The sequence below is a fragment of the Cebidichthys violaceus genome, unplaced genomic scaffold (assembly GCF_023349555.1).
Source record: "Cebidichthys violaceus isolate CVI_PGR_0920_01 unplaced genomic scaffold, fCebVio1.0.p SCAF_97, whole genome shotgun sequence".
Lineage (NCBI taxonomy): Eukaryota > Metazoa > Chordata > Actinopteri > Perciformes > Stichaeidae > Cebidichthys > Cebidichthys violaceus.
Window position 1 is genome coordinate 223,212 of NW_027176983.1, and position 13,212 is coordinate 236,423.

General features: G+C 40.0%; 1 protein-coding gene across 1 annotated transcript; it reads right to left on the minus strand.

The window, feature by feature from the left end:
* Window positions 1–1,717: 1,717 nt before the first annotated feature.
* LOC137868097 (C-type lectin domain family 4 member E-like) lies at window positions 1,718–8,045 on the minus strand. The gene is made up of 6 exons (XM_068704622.1): window positions 7,935–8,045; window positions 7,760–7,861; window positions 7,161–7,340; window positions 6,367–6,509; window positions 2,114–2,217; window positions 1,718–1,874 (listed from the first exon to the last, which is right to left on the minus strand). Exons 1-6 carry the CDS (start codon window positions 8,005–8,007, stop codon window positions 1,718–1,720), a joined length of 759 nt encoding a protein of 252 aa, XP_068560723.1. The 5' UTR covers window positions 8,008–8,045.
* Window positions 8,046–13,212: the final 5,167 nt, after the last annotated feature.

Consider the following 13,212-nt stretch of genomic DNA (forward strand, 5'->3'; position numbering starts at 1 on the left):
GAGGAAGTCACAAGTTACAGAGGTGCTAAAAGGAGTACTCATGACAATCCTCTGCAACAATATTATCATACGTGTCTGCTATGCTTCTATTCTGTTCAATTTAATACATTTCAAAGAAAGTGTGAAATAAAGACAAAAAATTTACATAAATCTACAAAAAACAAAACACAGAAATGTGTGAACAGAGACATATATACATATATATATAAATATATATATATATATATATATATATACACACATATATATATATACATACATACACACAGATATATACATATATACACATATATATACATATATATAGACATATACACATACATACATACATACATGCATGCATACATACATACATACATACATATATAATATATATATATATATACATATATCCTAATCTGAAGTCAGTGTACTTCCTACAGTAGATGGCGGTCTGCATGCTCCCAGTTTGGAGCAGACAGGAGTAGCTGCAAGGAAGCAAAGCCATGTACCGCTGTGGACGCTACGATTCTTCTGGATCAGAACGTCACACTTCTGTGACATAAAATGACTGTTTCTGTCAGTGGAGTTCAGTGGCTTTGAGGAGAGAGATAAAAAGGCTTCAGTTCCTCGACAGAAAGGGCCGTGTGACGGCAAAGTAAAGCAGAGAAAATAATCAAGATTGTTTTGGGGGCAAAAAAACATTGAATATTCTCTGAGATTATAAAGTCATACATTTATAAGAAAAAAACTACAGAATGTTGCCACTAAGGGACACATGTAAATGTCTAAACCCAGTCTTGTTGGTCTCAATAGTTTTCTCTGAAGTTTAACTTTAGTGTAAGTAACAAGTGATGAACACACCCTGCTTGATGAAAATCTTCTTTCACAAACAGGAACAGTTTGAGAACAATTCCTTAAATGTTCAAGTACTGAAGTCATTTTCAATTGCATAGAAATAAATATGCTGTATACATGTTATTTGTTAAGTGGACTGTAATATAGTAGGTTTAGGGGACTTTGAGGAGATGTTCATACTAGTATGGTGCATTGGTGAATGTGAGAATAAATGACTAGTCCTGTAAATGTGGAAGAAAACAGCTTAAGTCAACTTTATTACCCTAATAAGCACATTTCAGGGTCAAGCTTCATTATAGTATCTATTCAGTATAATGTGCAGCTTTAATTCTTTATATATGACAGTCATCAGCACATGTATACAGATAAAGACCACAGCTTCCCGTGGTTCATTTTTCTGGTACAAAGCAGTTGATTTACACAAAACAATCATACTGAGAACTTGATAACTGACCTCCAACCCTTTACATGCTCTCTTTATATCACACATACACCATTTAAAGCCTTTTGCATAATCATAATAACATGTTTACAGATGTAATACTTGACGGGTGGACAGCAGGACAGAGAGCAGGACTCTGGTGGGACCAGAGGAGATGGACTCTGTGTTCACATCTTGATGCTTGGTGCTCAAACAGTCACAGTTGATGGACAATGTTTTCTCCTCATGTTGAATTTTTTATGTGAAGGTGTCGGCCATATTATCTGTTTACAGTCCTTATGATGCAAATTCAATAAATGCACTATAGGAATGTACAGCTGTTTTTTGCTTTGCTGTGTTTGTCATGTGTTTGTTGTGTTATAAATGTGCTACAACTTCATTTCATTGCGCATCCCTGTGTTTAATAATGACAATAAATGCTCCTTGAACCTTGAAATATTAAGCCAGATTTTCACAGATCCACTTCCGAGAGTAACCACACCGCACATCATTCCAGTTTCCTTCTGTCTTCCTGTCAACTAAAATTTCAACACAGTCCTCTTCACCAAACTGTGGATCTCCTCCACCATTATTAGGTTCATTGAGGTTCCAGTACCTAGGAGATGATTATTTAAAACAATTAATAATGCAGCTTTTAAGTTTGTTGAGTAAAATATAAATGAAGGTTTTATATCTTCTGACAAAATGACTTTAATTCTCTGTGTAGTGCAGCAACACTTGCAAAAAAATGTTTCAGCTAAGTCTGATTTTGTTAATAATTATTGAGAGTTTTACTACCAATAATAATAATAGTAGTTACAGCAATAGTTGTATGAACATTGTTGTGTATCTTACGCTTCAGTCAGTGGAGTTCCATCAACCCATTTCCAGGAGCCCTCATCATCTCTGTCACTCAAACCAATCCAAGAGCGATGTGTGACGATGCTTAAGATGAATTTCTGTTCAAGGTAAAAAGGACACAAAGTCTGTATTTAAATATATATATATATATATATATATATATATATATATATATATTTTTTTATAAATTTTTCTATTATTTAATTTTTAAACATATTATTAATGCAGTTTAGAGTGATCCATCCGAACACTCTGATAAGATTTCACTTATAAATCATACTAGCTCAAAGATATGCCCTGTTATTATAATGTAATCATTATAGCTGATATACAGTAAATAATATATCAGAATGTTATGTCCACATCTGTATAGATTAATATACAGAATACAAGCAGAGTAAAAGAGAAGAAGAAAAGCTGGGAGGGCAAGAATACCCATGAAATATAAACAAAAAATATGTTCCAGAATAAAAAGTATATGAACAATAAAAACATTAAAGTGCAGCGTGGTGAAAAAGGAGCAGGCGTGGTCAGTGGTGGAAGATGTACTCATATCTTTACTCAAATAAAAGTAGAAATACTACACTACTAAGTAAAAGTACTCCATTCAGAATTGTATTTAAGTATTAAAGTATCAAAATATACTTAAAACTAAAGTAAAAGTACTCATTGTGTAGAATGGCCCATTCAAACATAAAACAGTATAAACGATTATCATTATCATTATTATTATTATTATTATTATTATTGTACTACATGATAGTTTATTTGTTGATACAAATGTGTATTAATAATCAGAATCTTAAAGTAAGTAAAGCTTTGAAGTAAATGCAGTTTTTTTTGTAAGTACAATATTTGCCTCAAAAGTGTAGTGGAGTATATGAATAGGCTAGGGCAAACAAAGGCAACAGGGCGACTTTTCCAAGCCCGACTTCGTCAAGCTAAGACTTCTCGAGCGTGTACTACCATGTGTTTGCATCCTATCTCTGTCCGTTCCTCTGCCCGGCGGTCACGTAGACATTGGGCAGCTTTCAGGAGCCGTGACCCCACTAACCTCATCTATCCTACTCTCTCAGCTCGGGGCGAGCGAGTGGTGGCGGGGGGGCTCTGGAATTGCCAGTCGGCAGTGCCGAAAGCTGAGTTCATCTCAGGTTACGCTTCCTTGCTCTCCCTTAACTTTCTTGCTCTAACTGAGACCTGGATCACACCAGAAAACACCACCACACCCGCAGCTCTGTCAGATGTGTACTCTTTCTCTCACACTCCCAGAGCTGCGAGGCGGGGTGGTGGTACTGGCCTGCTAATTTCCCCAAAATGGAAATACTCTCTTGTCTCTGTTCCTCAGTTCTCCCCGTCCTCTTTCGAATTTCATGCCGTTACTGACACTTATCCAGTCAAGCTCACCATTGCTGTTGTGTATCGCCCACCAGGGCCTCTTGGTGAGTTCCTGGAGGAGCTCGACACATTAGTCTCGCACTTCCACGACGATGGCTCGACACTCATCCTGCTCGGTGACTTCAACATCCAGACCGATAAGTTTGAACCTCTTCTTTCCTTCCTCTCCTCCTTTGACCTTTACCACTCCTCTTCTCCTCCTACCCACAAGGCCGGCAACCAGCTGGATCTTATCTTCACTAGGCACTGTTCTACTGCTAACCTCTCTGTCACTCCCCTCCAGCTCTCTGACCACTATTTCATGTCCTACTCCCTCTCCCTATCCTCTCCCCAATCACTTCCTCCACCTACCCACATGGTTTCTACCCGTAGTCATCTCCGCTCCCTCTCCCCTGCTGATCTTTCCTCTTCTGTCACCTCCACTCTCCCTGACCCTGAATCCTTCTCTCTCCTATCCCCTGACACTGCTACTGATCTTCTCCTCTCCACCCTTACTTCTTCTTTGGACAAACTCTGTCCCTTCACCTCCAGGCCTGCACGGCCAACTCCACCTGCCCCATGGCTGTCGGACTCAGTGCGTACTGATAGACGGAGCTTAAGAGAGGCTGAGCGTAAATGGAGAAAAGGCAAACTCCCGGAGGACCTTCTTAACTTCCAAGCTCTTCCTTCCACTTTGTCCTCCTCTCTATCTACTGCTAAAGCTGCGTTCTTTCGCTCTAAAATCCTAACCTCTGCTTCCAATCCTAAAAAACTATTTGAAACTTTCACTTCACGATATCAGATCCTCCTTCTCTCAGCCCCTCTCTCCCTGTCCACCCTGTCCAGCCCTGCCCCCACAGCTCTCCCTCCCATCTCCATGCCCCATCTTACCCTATCTGGCTCCTCTCTCCCCTAACAAGGTCCTCAACCTTGTTACATCTAATCGCCCCACCACGTGCTCCCTTGACCCGATCCCTTCCCCTCTTCTTCAGTCTATTGCGACTGAACTCCTTCCTTTCCTCACCCACCTCATCAACACATCTCTGGTTTCAGGATGCTTTCCCACGGCCTTCAAGACTGCCAGAGTCACCCCCCTTCTGAAGAAACCATCACTTGACCCCTCCGATGTCAAGAACTTCAGACCGGTTTCTCTTCTACCCTTTCAATCCAAAACACTTGAATGTGCTGTCTTTAACCAACTGTCTTCCTATCTCCACCAGAACAGTCTTTTGGACCCCCACCAGTCCGGGTTCAAAGTGGGTCACTCAACAGAGACGGCCCTCCTTGCGGTGACAGAGTCGCTTCATGCCGCGAGAGCTAACTCTCTCTCCTCTGTCCTGATTCTCCTGGACCTGTCTGCAGCGTTTGACACTGTGAACCATCAGATCCTCCTCTCCACCCTTGAGGGAATGGGCATCTCAGGATCTGCACTCTCCCTGTTTGCATCCTACCTGACGGGTCGATCCTACCAGGTGACCTGGATGGGGGCCGTGTCGGAACCACGCATGCTGACTACGGGGTTTCCGCAAGGGTCAGTCCTGGGCCCCCTTCTCTTCTCGCTCTACACAACATCTCTGGGTTCTGTTATTCGCTCGCATGACTTCACCTACCATTGTTATGCCGATGACACCCAGCTGGTCTTGTCATTCCCCCCCCGGTGACACCCAAGTGAAGACACGCATCGCTGCGTGTTTGGCTGACATCTCAAAGTGGATGACGACACACCATCTCAAGCTTAACCTGGACAAAACCGAGCTACTGTTCCTCCTGGGGAATGGTTGCCCGCACCGGGACCTGTCCATCACCATTGATGATACCGTGGTGACGCCCACTCGGACTGCGAGGAACCTGGGTGTGACCCTGGATGACCAACTGTCATTCTCAGCAAACATTTCATCCGTTACACGCTCCTGCAGATTCCTGCTCTACAACATCAGGAGGATTCGTCCATTCCTCACTGACGAGATGGCGCAGGTTCTCATCCAGGCTCTTGTCATCTCCCGCCTGGACTACTGCAACTCTCTACTCGCCGGAGCCCCGGCGACGGCCATCAGACCTCTGGAGCTTGTCCAGAAAGCTGCAGCTTGCCTGGTGTTCAATCGCCCCAAGTTCTCCCACACAACTTCCTTTCTCCGTTCTCTACTCTGGCTACCTGTAAGAGCTCGCATCCAGTTTAAGACTCTGGTGCTAGCCTACAGGGCAGTGAAAGGAACAGCTCCTTCCTATCTCCAGGCCATGGTCAAGCCCTACACCCCCGCCCGATCACTTCGCTCTGCTGCCTCGGGGCGATCGGTTGCCCCGTCGCTCAGAGGTCCTGGCGGCCGATCGACCCGGTCACGGCTGTTTTCTGTCCTGGCCCCACACTGGTGGAATGAACTTCCCACTGACGTCAGGACAGCGGAGTCACTGCCCATCTTTCGGCGCAGGCTGAAAACCCACCTCTCCAGGAAGTGCTACCCTGAGCCTTCCACTTAGCGCTTATTGTTTTCATACTAGCTTGTTGCTCTTATTGTATTCGTATTACTTTTTCGTATTACTTTTTTTGCACAAACTGTTTTTCTTTGTTTCTGCACTGTACTTTGGCTCTGAGTTATTTAAGCTCTGCTTCATGCTCTTAGATGCTTGTTTGGAAAAGGAAATGTACTTATGGCTTCTGGTGACGAGTAGTTCTTTTGATTACCAATGTTGAATGCACTCTACTTCTCAAGAGAGAAGTAGAGTCATTTTAGACTAGACTTCTATACAACCAGAGGAGTCGCCCCCTGATGGACACTAGAGAGAATGCAACTTTAACACATGAAGCTTTGACTTCACTTGTCAGACCCAGAGGTTGTCACCTGGAAAAACTAAATATATATAGATTTTCACACTACCTGTTCTTCAAGCGAGTCTATGATCACCAGATCTGTTCCTTTGTCTCTGCAGTCCTTTCTGCCCGTTTCCCAGGAATCAGACCGTGTAGAGAGAAGATAACAGGAACGATTGAACATCCTCCATCCTTCAGGACACGTTTTCTCTGGAAAAATGATGCAAACAAAAACCAATAAAGATCAGACAAGACCCACGTCCTTAAAATGAAGTTGTGGGTTTTTGCTGACTTCCTGCAGAGACCGCTGAACTCTTGAGCTGTGGAGCGCATCACTAGTTGTTGTGCTTATAACAATAAATAACTTGAAACTTTCCTTCCTCTGCCTAAAAAGTTTGTATTTAGATGTACATGTAACAAATAATAAGAAAACCAAACAAGAATAACCAATATGATGTTGCAATAACAAAACAAAAATATTAATGACAATAACAAAATAAACATATCAATATTATATATACAATAAGGAGGGGTCAGAAGTAAACACTTTTATGGTCCTAACTCTTTCTACGACTTCAATATTGCACTGAATGTTTATCACATGTACAACTTGTTCTTAAGTTGATCAGAATCATTAAAGGACGAGAAAGTCTTTCAAAATTAAGACTTTTTAGGGAACAGTTGAAGTGAAGAGGCAGAAGCCACATTTAAAACATAACATTTAAAACTAAAACTCTGACTTTTAGCTATAAGATAGATGCTACCAACACTTGGAAAAGGTGAATTGTACATAAATACATTCATGTTTATTTGGACAGGGCACACAGACTGTAAATATAGTTTACAGAGACAAGCACTCACTCTGTTTGCACCAACAATGAAGTCTGTCCATCTCTTCGATCAGATTAGTGAGGTTGGTGTTCAGCAGGTCTCTCTCTTCAGACACAGAGGACAGCTTGTCTTCACTGGCCTGGAGACGCTCAGTCAGGTTGGCTTTGATAGTGGACAGATCTGCAGCTGATCCACCCACTGAGTTATGGTCTGGAATAAAAATAGACAGTGCCTCATTTGCATATTTAAACATAACATTTCAGAAAATATGAAATGCAAGAAATAATTGTCTTGAAAGATAACGATATGACAAATCTAAACACTGTTGTAGTATTTTTACAAAAACATATTTTCCCAGCAAATATGAAGATACTGAGCAAATGTTGGCATGACAACCAGCAACCTGAAATCATGCTCTTCATCGACCAGAGAAGTTTATCTACATGATGCTGTAGGGTGGAGAAATTCATATTCATAACAAATATATACAAAACCATTACCCCAAGAAGTAAGTGTTACAAAAATTACAAAAGTCAAGAAAAGAAAAGCGTCACAGATGAAATGGCTGATAGACATTTAGGTAAAACATCTTTCAGAGCAGATAAAACTTGGATGAAGATCAGACTCACAGTGGACAAAGAGGCCGATAAGTCCAGCCAGCAGGAAGACACTCAGCAGCCCCAGAGAGAGAACAACAGCTCCATGAGATCTGCTCTCTGATCTCCTGGGACCTGAACACAGAGTAAATACAGTAAAGTACACAAACAGTGATCAGAGGATGAAGTACACACTGATCATTCTCACCTGTGTGACTTCTTGAAGGTCTTGAGGAAACTTGAGATTTTTCATATTCAACGTTGAGATAGATTTCCTCCATCGCTCATAAAGACGGCCAGCTGTTAAATGATGAACGTGTTGCTGGTTTCAACTTCTGAATGTATTCACTTTTGAGGAAGTCACAAGTTACAGAGCTGCTAAAAGGAGTACTCATGACAATCCTCTGCAACAATATTATCATATCTATTCATACGTGTCTGCTATTCTTCTATTCTGTTCAATTTAATACATTTCAAAGAAAGTATGAAATAAAGACAAAAAATTTACATAAATCTACAAAAAAACCAAACACAGAAATGTGTGAACAGAGACATATATATGTATATATATACATATACATACATACATATATATATATATACATTTATTTATACATATATATATAAATATATATATATATATATATATACATATACATTTATATATACATATATATATAAATATATATATATATATATGTATACATTTATATATATATATACATATATATATACGTATATGTATATATATACGTATTTATATACATATATATACGTACGTATATATATATATATATATATAACAGAACACTTGAGGAATATATATATAACAGAACACTTGAGGAAGATTTTAAAATATTTTATTTCTGTTCATGATTACACACAGATAGAACACAGAACTTAAAAACTGTTTTTAAGTTGCTTCACCTGTAATGTCAAGCTTTAATAAATGAAACGTTGAAACCTGATAAAGTGAACAACCTAAAAAATATAAAATCTGTCTTTTTCTTCCCTGAAATGTGGAAGCTGTCCACTGCTGATCATAAACACACAAAAGTTGACATCATTTCAGAATCATTTTCAGGAAGGTCTTCTTCACTTCATCGTATTTTTAGGAAAAAAAACAGAAGCAGTGTCTCAGAAAAAAAAAAAGAAGTGTTAAAGAGAAAGACAAGAAGTGGTTTAGCAGGTTTTTTATCTTCAAACAACATGCGTGAGAAGTAAGTCCTCTCAGTATTTATCTGGTTTTTCTTTCCGATGTTTTGTGCAGCCAAAAAAATAATGAGATTAAACTTCCACCGTTGTGTGAGCGAGTGCATTTACTGAAGTCTTGTACTTATATACAAATTCAAGGTGCTTTACTTGATTATTCCCATTTAACGCAACTTTATACTTCTACTCTATTTAGAGTGTTTGTGACACATTTCTTAACACAACCTTAAACATCGACAGCTGTAAAATGTATCATGCACATTAACATTAATAATAATAATTATATATATATATATATATATATATATATATATATATAAGTAAAACACTGACAGGGAACATTTTACTGCACAATGAATAATGAGCACATTTCGCTGATAATACTTAAGATAAATGCTTTTACTTCAGTGAATGCAGGACGTAGTTTCAAAGAAAGTGTAATATTAGTACTTCCTCCACCACTCTTTATCTTCAGACATCAGTAAGCGCTTGTCAGTGTTCTCATCGTTTAGCCAGCGCTTTCTTCACAAACTAACATTTGTAAAAGTCTGTATCTGGTCGGAGCACACCTACTCACATACCTTTAATCATGCACTGGGCTGTAGCTTTTATAAATATATTCTGCTGCGATTGTAGTCTGCCTTTTAATTCTTGGACAATTTTGTTTTTCTTGGAGGCTAAATTTAGCTCCGTGTTTGGTGTCAAAATGCCGACATAAATTGTATTCCTTCATCACCAACACTGCCTCATAGCACAGAAGACAGATCATTTTTTGTCCTTGAAGCACAAACATGTATTCGCTTTCCCATCTTTCATTACATTTTCTTCCCTCTGCATCAATTTTTCTCTTCGTGGACATTTTGGGATTATTTGACAATCATTTTCAACTCAATCACTTGTTGGAAAACCGCTTTATGGGCTGTTGCCTCTCCTGTCCACCTGTTGTGATTGAGTTTGACATGTCTGATGTAGATAAACAAGTAGAGCAAAATTTCTAACCACCCTTAAGACACCTGAGATATATTCGCCTACATTTACATTGGGCCGTAAGGATAAAAATGTTGATTTTCAACTAATCCTACAGGGCACAAGGAGTGCCGCTAAAAATCGAGAGAGCACTAGGGAACATATCATATTCGCCCAAGTTCTACGCACGAAAGCGGCGCTCCGTTCGGACGGTCATTGCCGAATAACGATTTTCCAAAGTTTGGAAGTGTTGTCCCAATTGGCACTTTTCTGCTTTTGTACACCAGGGGGAAATTCCCCACAGAGTCTCAGGACGAAAACTGCCATTTCAGAATCCCATTTGGGAACAAAAGGGCCATTTGGGAAATCCCAGAAAAGTTGTGGAGCGAAAGCTGCCATTCGGGGGTGTCAAATGGCCCAAAAAGTGCCATCCAGTGGGGAGGAATGGGAACTTTTCGGCCATTTCTGGGACAGTTTTGTAGGTGTTGTCATTGTTGTGAAATGTCCCTTTTTGTTCCAAATGACAGTTGCTTGATATTTGGACTGTTCCAACTCATCTGTTTGCTTGAAACTCGGCACACTGAGAGGGATGTCTCAGAAATGCCCCCTCGTAAGTTTCAGACTCCTAGCCTTGAGCATTGTGCAGTTGTTTTGATAAATGATTGTAGTAACTTTTTGGTATTAGGTGCTATGATTATTTAGGGCCAAACGGGGATACTTCTGCCAAATGGGCCAAAGTTTGACCTGAAAGATCTCCACAACCCTTTGGGCTAGGAGGCTGAAATGGACTGTACTATCTTCTCAAAGTGTAGATCCACCGGTATGAAAATGAAAAGGATTGGAGAAAGTGCATTTTTTTTTATTATCAGGCAAATAAGCCCGAAGCATGGATTTGCCTGATTTGCCTGAAAATTCAAAGTCATCCGATTTGCTTGAAACTTTACTCACTTGGTAGGCTGTTCCCAGTTATACCCCTGAAGCGTGAGCGGCGCCTGCCCCGTTTCTAGGCGGGGAAGTCGTTCGCACCCAACACGGTGGTCACTCCGTCGGCTGTCCCACCTGCAAGGATATACGTTCCTTTTTGAGGTGCTGGAACAAAACCTTCGGCCTTTTATCTCACCCCGTCGCTATTATTAGGATTTCGGATTAATTGTCTTCTTGAAATTCTTTTACGGCAAATGCCCTTGGCGTTCTCAATGGGATGCAACTCTAGCACCCTGTATATAATAGTTATGTACTTCGTCTGTACTTTACTATTGCCTATTGTGAACATTCTCACTATTTTATGACTAACACTGCACAGTTTTCACCCATGGTACTTACCTTAAGCACCGTATGGTAGCTTCTGTCGTCACGTCTGGATCGCACGGTTAACGGACAGGGAAAGAGGTTTAAATTGTTTTAAAGAACCAGAATACGTTGTTTGGTTTCAGTCTCTTACAAAATGTAAGGCCGTTTTTTTATTTAGGTTTTTCGCACAACAATTACATACAACAATTTCAAGTCAATGAAACAGTTTCTGTAATAAGTCTAACACTCCTTCTATACGGAGTTTTCCTCTTTATCAGTTCGCACTGATTTTGCTATGAGGAATAATACAGACCCTCTCTCTGTACTTCCTCTCCTTCCTCTCTCTTTTCTGCGCTGCCCTGCTGTTTTTATGCTGTTCTCAGGTTGGAACCTCCTTCAAGCTAATGAGTAACTCACACACGAGTCCTCCCCTTTTTTAGAGCTAACACAGAACATAACTGGTTTGATCCTGTTTACAAGAGGAAGCATACAGTTTAGAGTGACTATTCTACTAAAGACACATATACAGTTTATAAGGTTCATCACATCTATCAAAAAGTAAAACAAGTTATAGGTTTAATTACTTCAAACAAAATTAAAAAAGGTTTATAAGTTATATTGATTACACTTTGAATAAAAAAGTTACAAGTTATAATGGTTATACTGTTATGCTTTCATACTTTTTCTACGATCTCTCAACACCCCTCATAAGTTTCAGCCTCCTAGCATAGAGCACACTGGAGATATGGCTTGGGACAGATGGGAACAAATGGGTCATATCGGTTGGGATTATTGGACTACATGGTCGGCCCATACAAATGTTGTAGAAATGGCCGTTTTTGGGAGTTATAAGGGAACTAATCCTTATAACTCCAAAAATGCCATTTCGCGGATCAAAACATCCACGAAATGGCCGTTTCTGAGGTCCTACTGAGGTCCTGAACGTGCTCCTCAAGAACCCTGTCTCTACACCCTCTGGGAAGCTATCTTCTTTTAACAGCATGCTACTGAGTTGAAACCAATTGAACCTTGAAGAGTGTCCTCTGTTGTCCACCCTATGTCAATCTTATGACAACAAGTAATTTACAAGTGTTTTTATTGCACCCAACAGAAATGATCCTGACCGGCCCAAATCTCCCCAAATGGCTATTCTCTTAATTTTTTTACTTTAAATCAAAGTAGAGATTTGGAACCTTTACCTCTTCAAAGAGCGGCTTGTGAACATTAAATACTTATACTTTGGTGCTCTTGGCTGCAAGTCAAGGTCCCCAAAAACAGGCCCAAAGGGCAAAATTGGAGCCATATTCCCTTATATTTTGGAATTTTTTGAGATGTAAAAATGGCCATAATCTGTCAAAAATTGGTCCCACAGACCCCAGATTTTTGACAGACTTTGTGTACGGGGCCTATAACAAGGTCACATGACCAAAATCCCTCTAAATATTCTTGAAAAAAAAGTGCTTGTATGAAACTCAGAGAACAGCATGGTGTCAAGGTTGATAAGGCAGACACCCTGTGAAGAAGTTGGTCAGATTGGAGCAACTTTTATTTCTAAACGTGTCAGAGCCCTGTTTTTTTAATATGTTGTAGTCACGCCCAAATGGGGCACAATCATGTTGGATGGCACTCTCTAGCACTTAGCATGCCTGCGCGGGAGGAGGGAGACTTGGACTACATTTGAATGGGGAAATTGATAGGATAAATTGAATGGAAAATAATACCCCAAAAGTCCCTCCTTCAAACAGTCATAACTTCTCAGGACATGGTTGAAAATGCTTGGAAATTACATGAAACATTCAATTTGAATACTTGAATCAGCACCTTAATCAGCAAGTCTGCAGACACTCTGGAAAGCTATCTTCTTTTAACATTACATTACATTACATTACAGTCATTTAGCAGACGCTTTTATCCAAAGCGACTTACAATAAGTGCATTCAACATTGGTAATCAAAAGAACTACTAGTCACCAGAAGTACATTTCCTTTTCCAAACAAGCATCTAAGAGCATGAAGCAG

What these genes read in the sequence shown, in the direction of transcription:
- LOC137868097 (XM_068704622.1), bottom strand. Translation starts at nt 8,007, where the DNA reads ATGGAGGAAATCTATCTCAACGTTGAATATGAAAAATCTCAAGTTTCC. An exon ending in ACCTTCAAGAAGTCACACAG is followed by an intron (nt 7,862 to 7,934) that starts GTGAGAATGATC and finishes CTCTGTGTTCAG; the next exon opens with GTCCCAGGAGATCAGAGAGC. An exon ending in TATCGGCCTCTTTGTCCACT is followed by an intron (nt 7,341 to 7,759) that starts GTGAGTCTGATC and finishes TTTTTATTCCAG; the next exon opens with ACCATAACTCAGTGGGTGGA.